Source organism: Delphinapterus leucas, chromosome 2 (assembly GCF_059928025.1).
Source record: "Delphinapterus leucas isolate spDelLeu-1000000601 "Yukka" chromosome 2, BTC_Dleu_Yukka2, whole genome shotgun sequence".
Lineage (NCBI taxonomy): Eukaryota > Metazoa > Chordata > Mammalia > Artiodactyla > Monodontidae > Delphinapterus > Delphinapterus leucas.
This window is the reverse complement of record NC_143130.1, coordinates 138,293,105-138,317,283: the sequence shown is the minus strand read 5'-3', so window position 1 is coordinate 138,317,283 and position 24,179 is coordinate 138,293,105. Positions and strand designations below refer to the sequence as shown.

The window sequence follows — 24,179 nt, the reverse complement described above, 5'->3', positions numbered from 1 at the left end:
AGCAGATGAAATGACTTGGTCTCAGGTAAAGGGAAGTTTGGCCTCGGGATGGTTTAAAAGATGCTGTTCTTTGCTGGCTAGGAGCACAGGGAGCCTCGTCTGTTGGTTTGCTAGCCATAAACTTGAGAGTGCCGTGGTTCTAGTGGTTGCTTGGGGCTAAACCTGACTTTTGCAGCCCCATCTTGGGGAGATCAGGAAGCTGGCAGACATGTCATCCAGCCCTGCACAGCACTCAAGGAAGGCACAAGCAGTGTTCGGGTCAAAGTCCTGTGCTAACAGACAGCTTCTTGAAAGGAAAAGCCAGAACTAAGGAATAACTTCCAGGACGGTCACTCTGATCGCCCAGAGAAAACAGCAGTCTTGACCTCAGCAGATGGCAGTGGGAGAGCGACAGTTTTCTTCACCCACTTACTGCTCCTCAGCAGAATGACAATAAATTTGTATTGCAGGAGCCAAAATAACCTTTCTTTCTTGCCCTTTTACCTAATGAAAGGAAGGAGTGACTGTTACCATCGATGCATTATAAGACTGTCCTTGAAAACTTAAGACACTGTGAAGGCTTTAATCTTCAACTTCCAATTTATCACCAGCTTGGAAGTGCCCGGGAATACTGAAGTCACCCTGTGAGCTGATTTTCCACGCGTGTCCATGAACGTTCAGCTATCATTAAAGAAACAAAAACCAATTCAAGAATGATAAATGTTTTCTGGTTTGGAGGAAAGAAAAAAGCCTTATACCTGTTTGGGATTGCTAAAAATACTTTCTATTTCTTCCCATCAAAGTAGACATGATGCTGGGGCATAAGATCTTTATTAATAACAATATTTAATACATGATTGCAAGGGACATGATTATCAGAATAAAATTCTCCCTGTTTGAAAATACCTCCATTTACCCATAGCATGTGTTCCTATGGTTTAGACACACGTGCTGATAAAAACAGCAAAAGTTTAGTCTGGGAAGTAATACCTCAGAACACCTCAAAGCAAGCCAAGTCAGTTTTATTGAAGAGAATACATTTACAAGAGGCTCCTGCTGACAGAAGTGTTGTTTGGGGAATGAGTCTCATCTTCACCGCATCTCTCACGTTGAACTAACTCTGAATTTAGTGAGACCTGTAACTTGACAAGACACCTCCTCCTGTTAGTGCCTAGTGTGAAGTTGCACATTTCTGAAACTGAATCAAAGAGCTTTTATTGTCGAGCAGAAAACGTTGTGAAAGGAATATTCTCCAGTGGCCCCCTCCATATGAGAGGTAAACATTGCCAGAAAATGCTGAGATCCTTGATCTTTTTTCCCTGTAGACTCATGAACACCATCTGCCAAGAAGGCACCCACTGAAGCTCCCGTGGCAGAACAAGGGGAAAATATAGTATACAAGAGTGAAAACAGGATTTGTCCCATAGCGCCAGACCCTATACCTATTTCCTCCTTTTCTCTTGAATGCTATGAAAGCATTTCCAGTCTTTTTCTTATCACTAACATCAAAAGAATTTTCAGTAAGGTATCAAATCTAGGTGGTAAGGATTGTTCATTTGGAAGTAGTTTTTGATATTTCCATCATTCCATTTATATACTATCAAGAGAATTCAATTGCCTCAGGTGAATTTGAAATTTAAGAAGAAAAAAATTATATACCATAGTTTTGATGGTATATCAAAAGGGTATCAAAGGGTAATTTCTTAAGGAAAAAAAAACTCTAGAAAGCATGAAACTAGAGCCAAAGATAAATTTGCCATGTGTCAGGAAGCTATGAAATGTACTTAAGATGCCATCTGACATACAGAAAGGGTTCCACTAGTAGCTGCTGGAACAATGATGAGCATAGTTACGTTACTAGTGTCCCCCGACTTCTAAGCTTCTTTCCAAGTTCTGCCTCCTGTCAATGCCTCTTGTCTAGAAATTCTGATCTCATCATCCCAGGAGAGACCTACTATTGTTATTTCCTTCTCCGTAGAAATCCATCTTTTTTTTAAAAAAAAAAAATCACATTTCCCAGCACTTACTGCTTAAATGGCAAAAGGTTTTATACCCAGGTGAACTGGCGTTTGAATGGAGAGCATTTTTATTAATTCTTGTAACAGCAGTGACAAGTGGGGAGAAGGTTGGCAGTGAGACGAGAAGGGAAGAAGAAAGGGTAACAAGGAGGAAGCCAATACCTGGGGGTCAGGATGAGCCAGGCCAAGAGCCTCTGCCGGGCAGCAGCCCTTTGCCTGGGGGACTCTCCCCATCCATGTGCCTCCACTGGCTTCCCCATGGGGCAGGGTGTTCCCTCTCCTGAATCCAAAGTCTTTGCTGGAGAGCACTCTACCCAGCATGATGGTGGGCTCTGGGAAGGAAGAACCATCACTGGCTAAGACCAGTGATAAGAAAAGAAATACTTTAATCAGAAATGGATTTGTTGTGGTTCTTAATAAACGTGTATTTTAAAGGACATTTAGCAGTTATAGATGTCAGGATAAACCCACGACTCTCCACTCCAGCTCTCCCTGGCAGACTTCCTCACAGAGCAAATCCCTTTGTAAGTACAGAACACAAAATGTGTGCCCAGTTGCTCTGTGAAAACTGCTGCTTGCTCTGTGTGTAACTCTGATTTGAGTATCTCAAAGGTAGGGCTTTAGAAAGGCCATCCATTTTATAATACTGATGTAAATCAACTACACGTCAATAAAACAAAACAGAGAGGCCATCCATTTACCTGTGTGTGTGAGCACGTGTAATTTCTGTTTACTTTGCAAAAGGCTTTGCCTCTGGCTTATTTAGTCCCTTCATTGATGTTCTGTCTCCTTCAAGTTAAAATTTAGCTTTGGGAATCCCATTTCCATTTTACAAAAGTCTTTCCATTTTGGTTGTCTGCCACATGAAAGCAAAATCACCACATGACTGTCTACGTGTTCAAAATGCATTTTTAACCTTCCAGAATCACTGGCCTATGATTCCCTGTGTTCTCAGCTGCTTGGAAGCAACGTTTACTATGGGACTTGATTTTGAAAGCCGTATCCCTGTGCTTGGAGCCTCACCACTTTGTCACGCCCTCCCGCCATGTGGTCCTCCTATGGGGTACATTGCTTCATACATGGGAGGCAAACACTGGCTGGAGATTACTTTGCTTTGCAATACTTTGAGGCATAATTATTTCTCTTCAGAAAGAGCTAGAAGAGAAACCAGAAACTAGTATTACCTAGAGCCATTTAAATAGATTTATAAACATTATAAATGTGCAAATATGAACAACTTGTTGCTTTAAACAGAATATTTATACTACTCTTGAAAATACAATGCCTGGCACAAGACAGCTGCCCAATGAAAGCTTGAATGTTCACGTACAACTGGGTGAAAAAAATAAAGCTGAATTTTCAGAGCCTGTTTTCAGTCCATAATCCAAAAGGCACTGCTATTCTATCACTTTTGATGTTGCCTATATGTATCGCTAGCTTCAACATTTTGATTAAAACAATCCTTTGGGCTAAATAATCAATTTAGTCAGAAACCAAGCAAATCAAAGATTTAACTGAAATGACTATTTTTACACAATGAATTCAGACAGTTCCTCCAGAATGGCCAGGTGTTTGTACATAAATGCAACCTGAATTTTATTTATTTATTTTACCATTTGGGGGTTATCACAGATGCTTCATTTTTTTGTGCCTTAAGAATGCTAGAGGAAAAAGAAATTTGTCCATTGGGCAGATATGTCAGAAAAAGGCATAATGTTTTAGGAATAATAAAATCCCAAGCTGTGCATGCCTACACACGATATGTGAGGCTGCACGTGGTCTGTAGCCTATTCAAACAGTAGCAGCCATTTTGACCCTGTTGTATTCGTCCACTGGGAAAGAATCATCTGTCTCTTCGAATAGCTAGCAATTCCAGCAACCATTCATTTCTGGATTTCTCCGGGCTTCTCAGAATGTTTGGCAACAGCAGAAAGGCTACCCCCAGGAATCTCCAGAGAATGGGTAGGAAAGGCTTAGCTCTGTGCCTGGGGAGATGTGGACTCCTCCATGGAATCCTTTGCACTCACAGCCCGTAGGTGGCAGAACTGGGTTCAGTAGGTTCCACAGATGAACGATGGGTCTTCAGGGTTTGTGCTCTTGGCTAAAAATGGCTGTCAAGAGTTAGTCTACACAAGATGTGTTAAAATTAATACCTGACTATTAACCTCTATTTCTTCTCTAGGGAATGCAGTCGAATTTTTGGTGAAGATGGTCTGACACTGAAGCTCTTTCTTAAAAGAACTGCTCCCTTTTCTATTCTATGGACTTTGACTAATTACCTGTATTTACTGGCTTTAAAGAAGCTGACAGCCACAGATGTCTCTGCTCTGTTCTGTTGTAACAAAGCCTTTGTCTTCTTGCTGTCGTGGATCGTGCTGAAAGACAGGTTCATGGGAGTGAGGGTAATGGCACACTTGATTCAATGCGTAAGGCCGCATTTAATCATAGATCCTTGGTATCAGGAGAGCTGCTTTGTTTTGTGGAGTTTCTGCAAAACTTTTCCCATTGGTTCTGAGTACAGATTGAAATTTGAAGTTGCGTTAGGACGCCCAGGCAGTTACAACATCATGAGAAGATAAAGAGATTGTTTCCATTGGAATCAGTCAGCTGATTTCAACAGGAGGCACTCAGGGAAAAGAAGTTCTTTTCTTAGAATTAATGGTGTGATCACCTCTTTCTGTCCTCGGGAAAGAAGGGTCTGAGAAAATTAGCCACAGTAAAGATTATGATTTGCTTTTTTTCCAATCAACATATGTTGGGACAACTCCCTCATGTCTTTTCCCCCCAGAGATGGATTTAATTAATATTGGTGGAAGTAGATAAGGTTACCAAACAGTAATTAAAGTCACCAGTAATGGCACAATGCTGTTAAAAGTGGCTATATATCTAGTGTGACTAACTAGATATGGAACTAAAAGCAATAACTCTTACTTTGGGGTACAAATCCTTAATTGAACTGCATTAAACTTCCACCAACCACTTCAGTTCTGAGTTTATCCCTTTCACAGGTAACATGGATTTAAAAATAAAAAGTTTTTCTGTATGCTTGATCTTTCTTAGATTGATGGAAAACCATGCAGATGTAAGGAGCCAGATCTCATTCATATAATCTGGTATGCCACCATGATGAAAATATTGAGTAAACAGTTCTTTGAAAGGAGGTCCAAACGAATAGCCTTTTTCCAGAAGATAAACATCACACAATTATTGTTCTCTGAAAGAGATGTCCAAGACTGGATTTGAAACACGTTTTGCTATCAAAATATTGCTCTTGTCGCAATGATTCCAGGGTCCTTGTCCTGCTAAATGCTGAAATTCATGTTTATATTAGAGAGAGTTTGTGACAGGTATCATCCTGAAAACTTCATCTTAATAGCCAATTAGCTAATTCTGGTTGTATCTTGGGAAATGCTGCTCAGAAATTCAGAACTGAAACTTGACATGAAAAAGTGAAAAGCTACAGCAGAAGACAACACAAGAAACTGAATCGGTCCATGATACCATTAAACTATACCAGATGTGGTCCCATACTCATTCTCCATAGCTAATCTTAGATTTCACACCCAAAGTGCTTAGCAACATGTTTTCACACATGAAGCATTGGTACTGTCTGTCCACCATCACATGCCCTGACAAGTACTTGAGAACAAGAACCTTCTTTACATTGCTCACTGATCCATTCAGCTTGGGCTACATAATTTGTGGGCCGCAGTGAAAAGTGAAAATGCAGGCCTTCTGCATTGTGAATAGGGCTTCCCTGGTGGCGCAGCGGTTGAGAGTCCGCCTCCCAATGCAGGGGACACAGGTTCGTGCCCCGGTCCAGGAGGATCCCACATGCCGCGAAGCAGCTGGGCCTGTGAGCCATGGCCGCTGAGCCTGCGCATCTGGAGGCTGTGCTCCGAAACGGGAGAGGCCACAACAGTGAGAGGCCCACGTACCGCAAAAAAAAAAAAAAAAAAAAAAAAAATTGTGAATAGTTTCAACATGGCAACATCAGGGAGCCCACTGCATCTGCACAGGTCATATGCCCATGAAACTAGTTCTACCTCTATCTCTAACACCTAGAATGATACAAGGGACAAAGTAGAGACTCGACATATTTAAGGATATAGTGAATGAACTCATGCTTACAAGATCTTTCTCTTGTCTATCTACTACCACCTTCGATCACCCATGAGTATTTGGAGGGCCTTGTCAGAAGAGAGGGCAAGAAAGGAGATTTAGGGGCTTTTCTGCTCTTTCAGTGTCATGTGAATACCAAAAGGAAATAGATATGTTCACTATTAGATTTACCAGTGAGCAAATCAATTGTATTAGAGTGAATGAATGCATTTAACCATGGAACTTACTTATGCAAGGGGTCATATCAAAAGAAGCTTGATGTTTATTTGAGGACTTTTAGGGGGAAAAGCTCAGCTGTGTAACATTTAAATGGCAGATTTAGGAAATCTGCCTAGAAGCTACAAAGCATTTCTATCTTAAAATTTGCATCTGTGGTGGGTTTAATCGTGGCCCCCAATAAGGTGCCCACACTCTAATCCCCAGAACCTGTGAACGTGACCTTACTTGGAAAAATAGTCTTTGCAGACATAATTAACTTAAGGATTTTGCAAAGAGGAGATCATCCTGGTTGATCTGGGTGGCTCCTAAATCCAATAACAAGTATCCTTATAAGAGACACACACAGGAAAGACACACAGAAGAGGAGAAGGCAATGTGACCACAGAGATAGAGATTGGAGTGATGCAGCCACAAGCCCAGGAAAGCCAGGGCAGCCACCAGAACCTGGAATAGGCAGGAATGTAATATTATTCTCTCCCAGAGTTGCTGTTGGGAGCATGGCCCTGCCCAATTTTGAACTTCTGGCCTCCAGAACTATGAGAGAATAGATTTCTGCCATTTTTAGTAACCAAGTTTGTGGTAATTTGTTACAGCAGCCTCAGGAAACTAATACAGCATCTGTAAGTAATAAGACCTGATAGAAAAATTGTTAAGTAGCCAATAAGTAGTTGTTAACAAGTAAATGCGTAAATTAAGACATCATAATGACAAAATAGTAAGTATTAATGTCAGGCATGCTGGGAGAAGTCAGGTATTTTTAAATGACAGGAGGTGCTTCACTTCTCACTGTGAAACGTTAGGAAGTGTTTAATGCCATGTTCTAGAAGAATGTCAAGGTGTAATTTTAATAATGCCCATAATCAGGCCATGGAATATAAGAAGCACTGAAACATATTCAGCATTTTGCCTTTTGACCATATCAGCAGTTCTTTTCCTTCTGAGACATATTGAGAACATGTATAATTAGGTCATTTGAGAAATTAGAGGAGGACAAATAGAATACTGACAACATAAATGCAGCTCTTATTGCCTACACCCATAAATAGGACAAAGCCTGTAGATGCCATCCCACTTGGAGTACTCTTTTTTTTAATAGTTAAAGGGTTGCTTTCAGTCATCAAATCAAAATGTATATTTCTGACTCATTCTAAGTCTTCAGTAGTTCAGAAAAAGATAGTTTGGGGATTATGATTCTCATTTGCATGACCCCAAGAATTATCACCCTTAAGATAAAACATATGGCCTCCCCTACTTCTATTTTTTTTTTTTGCAGTACGCGGGCCTCTCACCATTGCGGCCTCTCCCGTTGCCGAGCACAGGCTCCGAACGCGCAGGCCCAGCGGCCATGGCTCACAGGCCCAGCCGCTCCACGGCATGTGGGATCTTCCTGGACCGGGGCACGAACCCGCGTCCCCTGCATCGGCAGGCGGACTCTCAACCACTGCGCCACCAGGGAAGCCCCCCTACTTCTATTTTTCACATCAAAATGACACGATGAACAGAATAAAGGATGCTTTAAATTATAATATCAGTAAATACGGGTTTATCTGGAGCACCAGTTGGCCAGAATTAGCAATGCTCACATAAAAACTAATTATATGTTTTGAATAACTTGTTAATATTTAGTTTCCTTGGAATTTTGATTGAATCACAGATGGAAAGGTAGTCTGCCATACATTTAGTTTTCTATTATGAAATTCTTTCAGCCAGTTTGCTGGTGAGTTTTGGTGTGTTAAAAAAACTCATAAGTAGTTGCTTACAGCTGATGTATGATAATCATGTGGAAATTAGTAAACTTCTTTAAAAGACCTTTCTTTTTAATTGCAAAAATGTTGCTAAGTGAGAATCCAGCTCTTGCAGCATTGAAGATGGGTGTTTTTCCCATCTCCAAGATCCTGTTTTGTTTAGCTAGCATTCTTAAATTCATCAGAACCAGAATATCACTGAATATCAATGATATTGATATTGATCACAGAATATCAATAAAAAAAGGTTCTCCTCAAAAAAAAAAACACAAATGAGCCACTGCTTCAGGTTTTCTTCTCTATCACTGGCATCCATTTCACTCCAATGAAAAGTAAATGTCAGACTAGAAAATTAACACCCTTTCTTTCAGATCTTGTCCCCCCCTTATTTTTATATTATTAATTGAAAATGTTCATTCATTTTCAAATTTCCTTGAACATGTGAAGAAAATTGGTGGGCGGTGAATGGTTCAGCAGGCCCCAACTTTTATAGCAGATTGAGGAAATGAATTTGTGTCCCTTCAGCTTGGTAGCCACCTATTTTCTAGGTATAATTGGGTCCTTATGTGTTTAGTTTCCCAAACTTTTGGAGACTTTCCTCCATCCGCCAAGAACTGACTGGGGTATGACAGTTAAATGGAATCTTGCATTGCTTAAACTGCTCTTCTCTGAATTCAAATTGGGCTCCAGGGCACTCTAAATCAATCAGGACCCTGGAGCTGAGCTGCTACTGATTTGTGCCAATATTACATATTTAGATAAGATTCAAGACAATCTTGTTTCCATCTTGCCTCTGATTGGCATTTCTGCAGTTAACTCTTCATTCCTGGGAAGTGCAGACTGCTCTGTCTAGAACCTTCATGCTTCCCGCTGGAGGCAGTAGAGGATGGGTAGTGGGGCTCTTCCCCTTTCATCCTCCTCTTGGCAGGAGAATGATTCACGAATACAGGGAGGGGAAAGCTGATTTGGGAAGGCTCTCCGATTTTATGCCCTCAAGGAACCCATAATGCAGGTCAACAAGGTGCAGTCAATAGGTCTCCTCTACCTTCCACACGTACTCTGGAGTCTTTCCTTCGGGGATTTCTTTCCTTCTCTTCCATCCTGGTCTTCCTCTGGGATCATTTTCAGATGGGTTTTTTTTTCATATAAAAACAGATGTGTATGTGTGTGGCAGTGGGGTGGAGGATGGGAATCTTAGTTTGAGTCTCAGGCTTGACCTGCCCCGACCCAGGGACCCACCCACCTCCCCCTCACTCACACACACACACACACACACACACACACACACAGGGTATCCGGACAGCTGTGGACTGCCCACCTCTTTCATTTCTCACACGTCAACTCTTGTCCAATTTCACTGGCTCTGAGTAAAACAGATGGCTCTTCTTTATGGAAGCTTAAACGTAACATGTGGACAAGTTTAAGGATTCTGTGTAGCCATGGTTCCCTGAAAATGGACTCTATCCAAATACACTCAGAGGGAAGAAGGATGATCACCAGTGCAGGTCTCATTGGCCAAACTATGAATGTGTATCCCACCTTCAGCTGCTAACCTTGAGTCTTGAACTTGAGTGCAGTCTGGCCAGCAGTATAGCTTTGAGGCCCCCCATTTCAGAGCCTGACGTAGGCTTGGGATTCAAGGTCCATTGTAAGCCGGGGAAGCTCCTTCCTGCTCCATCCAGCTCCAGAAACAGGGTTAACCACACGGCAAATTAAGGAAAGATGTTTGGGTTACAGTTAGAAAGAGAAGCAGTTAAAGGTTCATCTCAATACCCTGAATCCTAGAAGAGCTGATATTGTTATGCGAATGACAGTTCTGGAAATCATTCGTCAATGGGAAACACAGTGACTGTAATGAGGCTCATAAACCCTCCTGGAGATCCAGAGAAGGGCTGGACCCTTTTGGGTTTTGAGGCCCTGAGTCAAAAGAGGAAAACAATGAAGATAAAAGAAAACAAAAATCAGCCAAAAGCCAGCTATTTCTCTAGGCTTTATCTATACAAACATTCTTTGGGATGGGAAAGAAACCTTGCTTTCAGGCAGGGCCACAGGTAGTATACATTTCAGTGAGATCACCAAATGTTTACTGTTAAAGCCCTCTTTGGGCTTTAAGAACAGGTCCCCCTCATGGTCCCCCTCTGATTGGCCCTGAGAGTTGATGCAGAGACTCTGGGAGGGAAGTGAGTCCACAGAGGAAGGTAGTTGGCTCAGGTGGTGATGTCGCTCAAGGAGCACGCAAAGATAATGGGCTAAATAAATCCTCTTCCTCAGGGTATTCACCCCAGGTGGGCACATCATGATGTGAGAGAACCCAGAGGTTTAGAAGGTTAAAAATGAGGCATCGGCAGCTTTATGATCACTATGGTTACTAACATTTTCACCCGGGTCAGATTCAAGTAACGGTTGTGGTGGGTTTCCATCTTATTTAGACACCTCTGGTTGGTTATGGGGCTGCAACTGGAGTAAGTTGTGAGGAGAGCCATGTTTTTCTGAAGCCAAGCAGGTGGCACCATGAGATGGCACCATCGGCAGAGGAGTCCCTCATGTGGACGCCAATGTGCTCAGAAGCATTGTTGTGTTTGTCGGCATGTGGATGGCACACGTGAGCCCTTCTGACACGGTACTTAAAGCGCTGGCTTCCTGCAGGTACATTTCCAGCATCCTGAGCACAAGAAGAATCATTTTGTACTTTTTTTGTTGAGAAGACAGACTATTAATCCTTCCTTAACGATTGATTACTTCTGAAAACGCACATGACTCAGACCTGTGCTTGGGTTACATATTCTCCAGAAATCTCAAGAATATTTACTCTGCAATTAACCAATAGTTCCAGGCAGAACCCCTCTAAGATCATCCAAACAACCACTCCAAATGAGCCTGCCACCCAACACTTCCCTGCATTTTCTAGATTAGCTGAGCTCCCTTCCCTTCGTTCCAACTGTGTAGATAAGAAACATACTGAAAAAAAATTTTAAACATGGCCATAGAGCACTTGTTCTATCAGATAGCTGTGAAATTTAAATAGAAATGCGGAAAATAATTTCTCTTTTCCCCCCAGGTAACCTATATAACCTATAAATTATTAACCTATAAATACCTGTTCATACCATAGAGAGGAATTTTTCTAACATTGGAAGTATTCAGATTTTCATGCTTTTGGAACTTAACTAACAGCACTGTCTGGTGACAGTGAAAAATGTAGAAATGGAGAAATGGAGAAAAATGCTTCTCTCCGTGACCGCAATTCAAAGAGACACTGGTATAATTGATATGACAATTTAAGTGGTCTGAGCTAATATTTTCACAAGCACTTAAATATAAAATGTAATGGAGACCTTTAAGAGGCTCATCATGACTATAATTCTGAATTGCTATAAAATTATGTAATCTATGTCCACATCCAATTCCTATCTTGAGAAAACTTATAATAGAAATAAATACAGTGCATATGTATTTTTACTAATGGCTGACTCAGAAAAGAAAGTGTTCCCAACCGGGTCATATCCTGGGGATAATGGTATTAAATGTTCAACACTTTCCAGACAGTGTTTTTGGTTTTTTCCCTTTTTTTTTTTTTTGTATGGACTGTTTGTTTTCAGAATTCCCTAAGCCAAGAATTATATATTATACACAATTGCTTAAACGCAGATATTGTATATTATAGAATAATTTTAATAATTTTAAATATTAAACAGCACATCATGTTAAAGTTTCATTAGGATTAACACTGTGTTCTATTACCCTGTCTTGAAGAAACTACCTGTTTTTTTGACTAAGAAAATACATCTGATATTTGCTAAAAAGAAAACAAGTATTAATTCAAATTTATTATCCTACAAGTTCAGTATTTTGAGGGAAATCTGTGTACATGAATGCTTTAACCTATGAACATTAACACAAAAACAAGTCAGAAAATGCCAGTGTTTAATGTAACTTTTCATTTCTCTGACATCAGATTGCCCAAAGAAATGTTGCAAATCCCTGGCTGAACTATAAATCCCCAAATCAAAGAAAATGATAAGTCTCACAGTATTCCCAGATCTAGGTAACCACTTCACCATGTTTATTTATGAGTCTATGACTTCCTGTTTGGAAAATTTCCTTGACACCTCACATTGTGTGCATTTGTATTAAATTCTATTCCCTATAGTTTGAGGCATAGTCTAACTGGAACACATGGCTAGAAGGTTTAGAGACTGTGATACTCAGTCAGCAAGAGCAATGACCCCCACACACACCAGGCAGCCTCCTCGATAACACTTTATGAAGACAGTTTTTCACTGCTGACAAGTCGGCTTCTGTTCTCAAGTACTCCTGCTGCTTTTCATAAAAGACGCTTTAGTATGGAGCTGGCTCTGAAACCAGCTGTGCCCTTGCTTTGGGTGGTCATTAACAAAAGAAATGCTTTAACAGCATCTAAATTATATGTGCCATCGTTATCATACTTTGCACTGGCCTTCAGCAAGTCTACAGTTGCATGTTGAAGATCTACATTTTGTTGTAATGAATAATTCACTAATAATATTTCAAAGGGTCAAAAAATATCCCACATGTGAGAAATCTATCTACAGAGGAACTGATTTACTTGCGAATACTCAGAACTGAAGCTTAACAAAATTGATCACCAGGTATATTTAAATTTCCCACAAAGTTGCATCATGATTTTAAAGTCAGTGAGACTATTTCACAAGGAAATGACATAGTGTTTCCTATTCCAGGGTTGTCATTTTACTGTTTATTGTAGCTCTAAAATGTTTTCCAGTAGAACCAGTTCAAGGTAAATTAAAGAAACAGATGCCAACCAGCATTTCACAAAGGAAGTGGACTCCTGTTTGGAATATACCAAGGATCATATTAATTTACAGTCAACCATTATGATTTCAATCAAATTCTTAATATTTCACTTTATACAGATAATGCTCTAGAATAATTGAATGAAATTATCTTTCTGTGGCTTAATTTGCATGTAAACAAAAGGAAGAACTAGCCTTCGTTTGATATTCCAAGTGACAGTGCAAACTCAGCTCGCTCCTTATAAATCACTCTGAAAGATTATTCTCTTTCCTTTTTTCACTTTGGCCTAAAAGTGTCCTCCTAGCTGCATCAATATTATGTCTCCATAATCAAGTTCTGGTTATGTGGAGATGTTCAGAAACATGCATTGATCCAAGGAGCTGATTAAAATGTACGCTGAATTGTCTGAGGAAAAAGAACACAGTACAGATGAAAATGCTAAGAAGTGACTTCCTATTAAATTTATTTCACCACTATGGGTATTAATCTCTAGGAAGTTGATCTAAAAATTAAACTACAATTACTAGCCCTTAATTAGAATGTGAGCAGCTTCTATATTTTCTGCCTGGATGTCTCATGAGCATACAGATTTCTTGCTAATACTGACCTTTCCTACACTTAAACAGTGATGTACAAGAGGTAATTGGGTTTGAGGAAGCATGTAGCAACTCCCACGAAGCCTTCAATTGCTTCTCTTCGGTATGGAGGCATCAATTAAAAAATTTTTTCTCTTTGCATTCTACTTGATAGATAGTTGCCGCAATAATGGCAATCACTGGCATCGTCATGATGGCGTATGCAGATAATTTCCACGCTGATTCCATCGTAGGAGTAGCATTTGCAGTGGGCTCGGCCTCGACATCTGCACTGTATAAGGTATTTTGTGCACTTCCTTATGTACTCAACTGTCATTTGTAGCTTAGACTTTTAAGTAATAAAAGAAGGAAGGACAAAGAAAATCTTGACTAGCAAAAAAAAAGATGGTTTAAATAATAACAAGCACCAATTATTGAGTACTTGCCACAGGCTGGGTGCTTGCTAGAAATTTTCACCTGTGTTAATGCACCTTTATGAGGCATAGGTACTTATCCCCACTTTCCAGATGAGGAAACTGAGACTTTGAAAGATTAAGTAACTTGTCCAAGATCATCCAGCCAGGAAGTGATAGAGCCAAGATTTAAACTCGGACTGGTCAACTCCAAAGCCTGTGGTCCGTGCCCCGACCCCTCCCAAATCATCCATCAGTTATAGCAGGAGCCGAGGAAGACTTCTCCCCTATGTTTCTTTAATTAACTACTGAGGTCATTATTTCAACTACAATGAGGTATCAAAAATACCTTGAGAGTTTACTGTTTGTTGCATATTAACCCCGTGCCATGTTATTAGCTAAATGAAGAGCCTCTTTTCCTCTCTGATGGATACTCTGGGTTTGTACTCACAGTTCTTTCTCCCCTGGGGTGGCCTGTCATCAGTGAAAGCTCTATTCGGAGGCACTGTCCCTGACTTCAGAAGTGAGGATTAAGAGAGCAGATCTAAAAGGTTATTCACAGAAGCTCCACTTTTCAGAGCCAACTTTCTGGATGTAGCTAAAGAACTGTTCCATTTTCACCTCTCTTGGGGTTTCAATGAGAAAATCCTCTCTGAAAGGCAGAAAATGCCCTTTGCATCCCCCCTGGATGCCTGTTCCGATTATTCATCAACTCTGCCGCTCAGAGGACATTGTGTCTATTTCCATATCGACATTTCCTGGCCCACTGATTCTGTGACAAGCTTGACAGGTGTTCACTCAATCACCATTGGTGTCTAACTTGCCCCCAACTGAGACTCCACGGAGATGTGTGATGTGACCAAATACCACGAGCACGTGCTCAAGTTCTCTTAAGTCTCTCAAGAGAAAAAAATGATACGTTTAGTTGAAATTAAAAGCAATACCCGGACTTGCTATATGCCTGGGATGGCTCTTTTATAGAGAGAATTCTCCTGGCCATGTTACAGATGTATTCATTCTGGGAGTGGTAATATTTTGCTGACATGCACAAAATCGTATGTGCACCATAGAAAAGAGATATTCTGTGCTACATTGTTTAAGGATTAATAAAGGAAGCGGAGGGCTTAAAAAGCCAAGAAATATGGACTAGAGAACTAGCTCCTCCCCAGCCTGATGTGTGATTTAGGTTAGCTATATATGTCTCCTTGCCATCTTTTTCTACACACAGATTTACAATCCAGAAAACAAAGACCATCTTTTTTTAAATCTGGAGAATATGGTACTTGTGAAAATATTTTAGGCTCAGAGAGAAAAGTGCTTATAAATCCATGGCATTGTTACTATTTCTCTCAGTAATATAATGATAGGCTCTCTCTGTCCAATTTAGTTTTCAGTACCTGTCAAAATAAGGGTAAAATGAATCCCATGCTTGAAGAGAAGAACTGATGGCACCTCAATCCTAGATGTTTCTGGGCTTGTCTGCACTCTTATTTATCATCCACCCTATAGCCATAACTGATGGTGGTGTTTTTCCCAGTGTGCAGTATTCCTGTTGCACAGAAAGTGGAATTCATTTTATGGCATTTGCTGTTTCATATGAAGGCTAGAGGGCATTTGAATTCCTTATCTCAGCAGCACATTTAGTGCCATGGAGACGGTGGGATAAGAAGACATAGAGCATAAACCCTGGGCCAGTTAGTTCATGATGTAGAAATTGCCTTTCTGATACAACAATGTCCCTGACTGTGTGGCTAATGAGTTCCTTTCTCGTTCTAGGTTTTGTTTAAGATGTTTCTCGGAAGTGCCAACTTTGGTGAAGCAGCACACTTTGTCTCCACATTGGGTTTCTTCAACTTAATCTTCATCTCCTTCACCCCGGTCATCCTGTATCTCACCAAGGTGGAGCACTGGTCCTCGTTTGCAGCTCTGCCGTGGGGCTGTCTCTGCGGGATGGCAGGGCTCTGGCTGGGTAAGTGGCCCTGGGTTTTGCCTTCCATTTCCTATGTCACTTGACCTCTCCTTGGAGAGTTAAATTGTCATAGTAAGATTATTCCTTTGGGTACCCCTGTCCTCTATTTCCCAAACTTACCTAACGTTGGTTAATGGTTGCAGAGTTCTTTGCAGATTATTCCTTGATTAGATCAGAGCTATCCAGCTAGTATGCCTCCCATGGGTTAAGTGCTGAGCTGATCACCACGGATCCTCAAGTAGCCTCGTCCATTCTTCATGATGTACTGTGTGATGTTATTGTGTTCCATGTGTGGCACAGTGTGTCAGGCAGGGGGGGAGAGTGGGTGGGAGATTCAAGGGACTCAGAGTGGATCAAAATGGCAGGAGCACCAAGTGCAGGAGGAACTGGGGAGGAAGGAAGGAGGTGTCATTCAGGAGGGCAGCAGGTCACGGAGGGCCTGGAATGCCATGTTGAGGGGATTGGCTTTCAAATCCACTTAATGGTCTTTAAGCAGGGGCGTGACAGGCTTACATCTGCATTCTAAACAGTCTACTCTGGTCATGTCTGGAGAATGAGTTTGAGATGGGAAACCCTCACCGAGAAAGAGAAGATGACAGAACAGGACGAGGTGGCCCTGCTAAGTAGGCTGTGCCTAGCAGATGACCAAGAAATAGCCACCTGGAGTGTTTCTCATGTTCTGTCTCCCAACTCCCCATGACTCTGAGGCTGTCTGCTTCACCTGAGCAGCTGGGGGGGCTCCCACTTTCCAGCTGTGCTTTCATTTAATGTGAGAGGAACCTCAATATAACAAGCCCACTCTTTCCTCACCAAGCAGCTAAACAACAACAAACACCCAATGACTCAGTGACTCTGCTCAGAATCAAACCCCTTTCATTCTGCTCCTCTCCCCCCGTTCCACCCGGTAACAGCACCCTCTCCCCACTCCATGTTCACCCGCCATACTGAACAGCAGGACATCTGCCACCCTTCAGCTGACCTTCTTTATCAAGGTGACATAGTCTGAAACAGCACTGCAAGTCTTAGGTGGGAAAAAGAATGCCCTTGTTTTCGTTCCCACAAAGACATTGGGTCATCTTCTTCTACTCTGGCCCAGGCCCCTAAGGGGAGCTCTTCAACTAGACAGGAAACACTCACGAGAAAGATCAAACATTAACTGTTGATCCTTTAAATTCTACTTTTGAAGACCAAAAATGTGTAGTTATGACCGCTCATAACCTGTGCTAAATTGAGTAGTAGAAATCAATAGCAGTCTTTCCATAAGACCAAAACACCCTAATTAAAAGTGCCTAGATCTCTTCCTGGCCAAAAACAATCTAATTGGGAATAACCATAGCCCAAATTTCACTACCTCTTGGCCCCAGCTGTGACCCGTGATCTCCAGCTTGCTGCAAAGTAGCCCTCCACCCACGTTGATCCCTTGGCACCTCTAATACGTGCTCCTAAGCAAGCCTGCTCAGGCTGGGCATCACCCATGCTGGCCGGACCCTGCAGTTCTCCACCAAGCAGCGTGATCTCCACACTGCACTGGGTGTAGTGCCGCCCAGCTTAGAGCTGCCCCACAGGCTCATCCCCGTGCCTGGAGCCCTCTCTGTGCCAGGGTTGCCCTGTGACAAAATGAGGAGACAGCCTCTCTCCTGACTGTGTTACACACCCCAGGGTTTTACAATCTTCAGTGCTTCTGCTCTTGAGTTTTTATTGCCACCTTCTCTTCTCCATAGGAATCAGATATGATCTAGTGAGAGCAGGGCTGGAGACAGATCTGAGAGGCAAAGAGCAGGCTGAACTCTGACCCCACCCCCCATCACCTGTAACTACGGCTTCAATCTGCTTTGGTTCACCTGGCCTCATTCCTGCTCTGGCTTGGCCATAGCCCACGTGCAGATTGACATCATCCATTCACCTGATATGTCTGAGGCCCACTTAAACTCAGGCAGGGCCCCGTGCTATAGACAACATATTGAATTATGTATTCTTGTCCTGAGATTGTCAAAAGAGCTTGTAAGTGTTCCACCTAAAGCACTAAGGAAAAGCAGACACCCATTGCAGTGAAGCCACTCGGTTCTTGTTGAGTGAGAAAAGCTCAGTTCTCAACCAAATACCAATACTTCCTATCAATCTGCTAAAATATCCAGTTCAGCCAATAAAATGACAGTTGGGAAGTTTAGCAAAGTCTGTGCTGTGTTTAATAAATTCCTGATTTGTTAGAACAGGTCATATTTGACTCCCCAAACTTGAGGAGAGAGTTGAGATGCTGGAATATTCATTCCCATTGCAGCTCTGCCATAAAGGAGTAGTTATCAACTTAGGAAGGTCCTCTGCCTTGATTGCCACTACTATTGTATGAAAATTATGAACAAGCCCAAGTTTTGTGAAAGTCCAACCCACCGTCTCTAACTAACAAGGAGGAGTGACTCCAGATGACTAAGTTAGTGAGCTTAATTAAAGTAAGAATTATAGATAACAGTAGAAGAATAAACACTGTCCTAACTGGAATGGTTCTAGAACCATCTTTGGTTCTACAGAGAACGGGCAACAGGGTTTTGAGTCATTTCCATAGAGATCCTTTCTGAATTGAGGACTTTTTGTAGTCGTTAAGACTCATTTCTCTAACCCCTAAAACAAACATTAGCTTGAAATCTGTTAAAATAATGCTATGTAATTTATCATTTTCTTTTCGAAAACAAGTATCTTTGATCATTTTTGTGTAGATAATTATTTTAACTAACTTTATATTTACCTAAAAATGCCAGAAGATATGTATTAAATGGTATCAAGTTATACCTACAGTTGGTTCTGTGGACCTGCCCTGGGGTTATCTGTGCACAAGTCAGGATGTGGAGAAGGTGCCTGGGGTTCGGTGAATTACACTGCACACAACTTTGTTTGCTCATGTAATGCTCACCCCAAAAGAGAGGGAATAATGCAGCATAGGCCATCCTTGGACAGATCTTCTGTTAGGCAGTAACACCATGGCCTTTTAGTTATTCAGGAATATAGCATGATATAGCAAAGTAACAAGGGAGAAAGCCCCAATCAGTCACCAGCTTTCAACCTCTGGCTCAGCTTTATAGTGCTAATGAGCAGGGTACTGAATTGATGATTTCACTTCTTTGCATGGCTCCCTACCCCCTTTGCCAACCAAGAGATCAGGCAGCCAGGATAGCAGAGGAGGAAAAAGGAATATGACTATTTCAGGTACAATACATATGAATCCATCTCCAGAATTAGAGGATTAATTGACCAATGGTACAGATAATTTAGAAGGCATGTATAGCATAGACATGGATTCTTTTATGTTAAGAAGGAAAGAGCCCAGCATAGCAATTCCCCTTTATCCTGTATATCCTCCTTTATTTTACAGCCTTCAACATCCTGGTGAATGTTGGTGTGGTGCTGACATACCCAATCCTCATCTCCATCGGAACAGTGCTCAGCGTTCCTGGAAATGCAGGTACTGTACGATTTGACGTGTGCACAGGAAGTCTCCTGCTTGTGTTTGTTTTATACCCTGAATTGTTTCTTCGAGCAATTGTGAATTATGTCACTTGCCTGGGAAGATGTTTTTAAATACCATGAAGGTGGCAGACAACAGAATAACTATGCATCACATTTAAAATTTCCAGCTACAAACACTGTTTTAACTTGGTTGTGCTTTTAGAATTAAATACCAAATGTATCATTTGGGTTTCATGTAATCTCCCTGACAACCTAATTTTGTGGTATTTTTAGAGGAAGTCCTATGGAAACAAAAGGCATCCCAGCATAGGACTCTCAAACATCACTAATGAAAGTGTAGGAAACATACAAGGTGCTGGCACCCCATCAGACTATCCATGGGGAGCTGTGAAAGATTCTCCTGGGGGCACAGCAGATGGCCCTCTGGAACAGACATAAGAAAAAAGCAATTTGACTCACTTCAGGGACAAGAGGAGAAGCTACTTTTCCAGGAAAATCTTTCTAGGTAAACTGTCCATGGAACAAATAATGAAAGTGGGTTATCTGGATGACTGTATAGTCCTTCTAATTTTAAAATTCTATTTTTCCAAGTCTTAGGTAGCCATCTTTCTTTACCCCCAGTACAATCAGCAAATATTTATTGAGCACTTACTATGTGATCATGACTATAGAAGAGATTGGGAAAAAAAGATATTATTGTTCCCATAAGAAACTTACACTGAATATGGAAAACAAGACCGACATGTATGAAATAACTTAGAACTCTACAAAGTAATTTATCATCAAATGCCAAATTGTGTAAAAGACTCCAAGGACTATAAGATATTTAGAGGAAAGTCATATCAGGGAGGAGTGGAGTTGTCAAGGAATTCCATTCATTCATCCATGAATTCATTCATTCAGTAAATAATTTCTGAGCACTTAGTATATGCTAACAACTGTGCTAACACCTGGTGATAGATCCTGAATAAGACACAGCCTCTACCCTCAGGACCATGTAGTGTAGAAAGGAGATGAAAGGAACTGAGTAATTACAATGTAGAGAGAGAATGGCTTTGATAGAGGTATGTACTGAATGCTCTGAGCGCACACAGGAGGGGCATCCAAGGAGGCTTCCTGCAAGAAGAGTAAAGGGAGGGATCTAACAGAGGGTTTAGCTGGATGAAGTGCATATGAAGAGGGAAGAGCATTCCATGCAAAGAGAACAGCATATATATGATTCCACTACTAGTTACATTCCTGCAAAACTGAAAACAGGGACTCAAAAATATCCTTGTATGTGAATGTCCATACTATTTACAACAGCCAAAGGTGGAAACACCTAAATGTCCATCCAGAGATGAATTGATAAACAAGTTGTGATACAATGGCATATTACTCAGCCATAAAAAGGAATGAAGCACTAACGCATGCTACAATATGGTTGAACCTCGAAAACATTATGCTAAGCGAAAGAAGCCAGATACAAAAGGTCACATATTGTATGCTTCCATTTATAGGAAATATCTAGAATAGGTAAAATCCACAGATACACAGCAGGCTGACGGTTGCCAGGTGTTGCGGGGTGAGAGTAGTGGGCTGGGGAGTAACTGCTTAATGGGTACAGGGTTTTATTTTGAAATAATGAAACTGTTTTGGAAACAGGTGGAGTCGGCGGTACATTAAGCTGTACAAAACGAATGTACAAAATGCTACTAAACTCACTTTAAGCTGGTTAATTTTAATTTATATGAAATTTACCTCAATTAAAAATTTTTAAAAAGACTAGCATGTGCAAAGACCTAGACATTAATAAGCCTGGCTCACTTAAAAAATCTTCAGTGGTCCAGTGAAACTGGAGAAGCATGAAGGGATGCAGAGGAAAAGTATTAAGAAATAAAACTGCATGTACACACTGCTATATTTAAAATAGATAACCAACAAAGACCTACTGTATAGCACAGGGAACTCTGCTCAATATTCTGTAATAACCTAAATGGGAAAAGAATTTGAAAAAGAACAGATACATGTATACGTATAACTGAATCACTTTGCTGTACACCTGAAACTAACACAACGTTGTTAATCAACAATACTCCAATATAAAATTAAAAAAAATTTTTTTTTAACTGCAGAGGTTATTCAATCAGATGGCATTTGCCTGGAAGGTAAGTATGATTTAGAGAGAGGGAATGGAAAGCAAATGGAGAGAGCGGTATTGATAATGACGTGGAAAAAGGGAAGATGAGCTTGAGAGAACAAGAGAGACTTTTGAAAATCTCTTAGAAGTAGCACTGATGTGGTCATTTGTTTTCAGAGAAGCTTAAAACAGTGATGGACTGACTGCCTTGCCGTTCCTTCCCTAGCTGTGGATCTCCTGAAGCAGGAGGTGATATTCAATGTCGTCCGCCTGGCTGCTACCATCGTCATCTGCATTGGGTTCCTGCTGATGCTGTTGCCGGAGGAGTGGGATGAAATTACCCTGAGATTCATCAACAGCCTGAAGGAAAAGAAGAGTGAGGAGCATGTGGATGACATCACTGATCCCAGTGTCCACCTGAGAAGCAGAAACAGGGCCATTGGGACTGTGTCCATACCACTGGCTTAGAGGAACACATTTTGAACGCACGTGTATGTATATTCTGTGAATATAATAAAATTTTCTCACCACCTGTACACTCAAACGACAGTATTAACTCTGAATTTGCATAAGTCATATGTGAAATGATGCTAACAATAAAAGTTTACATTTATATGCTTATCAAGGAACTGGTATAAATAATCATAATAAATTTTTTTATTAAAACATATTCATACTTGTTCTATTTCTTCTGGGTATTTTTTGGGAGGGGGGCATTTTCCCCTAATTCACAGAATTTTCTCAAAATATGAGGTTCTATTAAATTATGGGCTTGTCATTGCCTTTTTCTCACCTGGAACTGAGACCTTTTCATTCAATCAGAAAAAATTGCATAAGAGGAAAGTACATGAAAAGGATACACACTTTACATATATTTAAGGCCAATAATAGCCTTCAATTTGAAAGCTGGAAAGTAATTAAGTATCAACAGAGTATCTTCCATATGCAAGACCTACACTAGGAACAATGGAGACGTGAAGATGTAAGACTCCATCTGTACTTTCAACATGCTTACAGGAGTACAGAGCATAAAAGGGGTTAGAAATATCTCTAATATGAGGTAGACATTTGGAAATGGTATAATGGTTATGGAGAGGACATCTATTTCACCAGTTTTAGAGCTGTTTACATTTGCTGTCACTTCAAGTCCCATTCACTCTTCAACCCACCTTCTGGGCACCACCTTCTGCCCACATCATTCCTCTGGTGCCCACATCATTCCTCTGGTGAAGTGCATTCACCAAAGTCACCAATGACCTTTTACTTGCAAAACCATATTGACACTATTCAACTCTTACTTTATTGTCCTCTCTGTAGCATGTACATGATGACCACTCCTTTTTCCTGCAATGTTCTCTTCACCTAGATCCCATTATGGTCTCCTGACTCTCTTTCTGCCTTACTGGCTGCTCCTCTGGACTCCTCTTCTAGGCTGGTCTCATTGCTGTCCGTGTTCAGTCCTTGTCCTTCTTAGTGTCTCACTCCACACTCTCTTCCTCAGAGATCTCATCTGCTTCCATGGCTTTCAACGTCATCCATGTGGTGATGGCTTCATAATACTTATCTCCAGCCCAGATTTGTCCCCCAAGCTTCAGATCTGACTATCCAAATTCCTTCTGCAGGCTCACTTGGATGCCCCATTGTTCATTTCACGTTCAAGAACATAGTTAAATCTATCATCTCTCCTCCTCAGACCTACTCCGTCCTCTCCCTTGTTGCCTGTCTAGGTTAATGGTACCATCATTCACGGGCTGCCCAAGCCAGAGATCAAACTTAACTTCTGCCTTCCTCACCCTCCACATCTAAACCATAAATCTTATTGATTGCTTCCCTTAATATTTCTTGAATCCATGCACTTCTCTACTATGCTACCTATTCTATGACCCTATCATTTCCTGATGAATGAAATACTCTCTTTACTGGTCTAACCCCCAGTATTGCCTCTCCCTAATCCCTTTTGTACCCTGCAGAATGACGTTTCTAATATATAAATTTGATCATTCTACTTCCCTATATAGAACACTTCAGTGACATCTCATTGTCCTCAGAGTAAGTTCCAAACACTTTTGCAGGTCATTCAAAGTTCATCACTGATTGGCTCCTGCCTACCTCTAGAGAAGCACCATCCAGTAGAACTTTCTGTGATGATGGAAATATTCTATATCTGCACTGTCCAACATAGTAGCCACAACTGGCTATTGTGCTCTTTAAATACGGCTAATGCTCTAATTTTATTTACTTTTAATTACTTTTAAGTTAATATTAGTTAGTCACATGTGGCTCTTGGCTACCATACTGGACAGCACAACTTCTACCACACCACCCCCTGCAGCCCCCTGGAATCTCTGTGCTTTAGTGACACCATCCTTCTTATAGTTCTTCAATCAAGACATGCTCTCTTTCTTGTACTTCCTTTTCCTCTCTCATCACCTGAATAACTCTTACCTAGACTTCATGACATGATTTATTCCTATTTTCGTGGAAGGTTTTTTCTCATCCCCCAAGCTAAACAATGTGACTTCCTTAGACACCTCTGCTTACTCCATTATAGCACTGGTCGCCCTCTGTGGCCATTGTCAGTCTACTCATCTGAGTTCCCAGTAGACCACGGGTTCCTTGAGAGCAGGGATTGTGTGACATTCATCATCGTGTTTCTAGCATAGTGCCTGGCGCTTACAGACACTCAGGAAAGGAGTGAATGGGTTGCTTTACACTGGAGGTATGCCCCCCTGCCCCCGAGCTGTATTAGATCAGTCTTAGTTAAGGA

At 41.1% G+C, this 24,179-nt stretch overlaps 1 protein-coding gene across 1 annotated transcript in view; it reads left to right on the top strand.

Annotated features, from left to right (window-relative positions):
* SLC35F4 (solute carrier family 35 member F4) overlaps window positions 1-22,459 on the top strand; it is a 28,085-nt gene extending 5,626 nt beyond the window's left edge. Inside the window, exons 3-7 of the mRNA XM_022570479.3 lie at window positions 4,180-4,399; window positions 13,628-13,753; window positions 15,642-15,834; window positions 19,199-19,288; window positions 21,639-22,459. Coding sequence (XP_022426187.2) covers window positions 4,180-4,399; window positions 13,628-13,753; window positions 15,642-15,834; window positions 19,199-19,288; window positions 21,639-21,880 — 871 coding nt within the window. The 3' untranslated portion in view covers window positions 21,881-22,459. The remainder of the gene's footprint in view (window positions 1-4,179; window positions 4,400-13,627; window positions 13,754-15,641; window positions 15,835-19,198; window positions 19,289-21,638) is intronic.
* The last annotated feature ends 1,720 nt before the right edge of the window (window positions 22,460-24,179 follow it).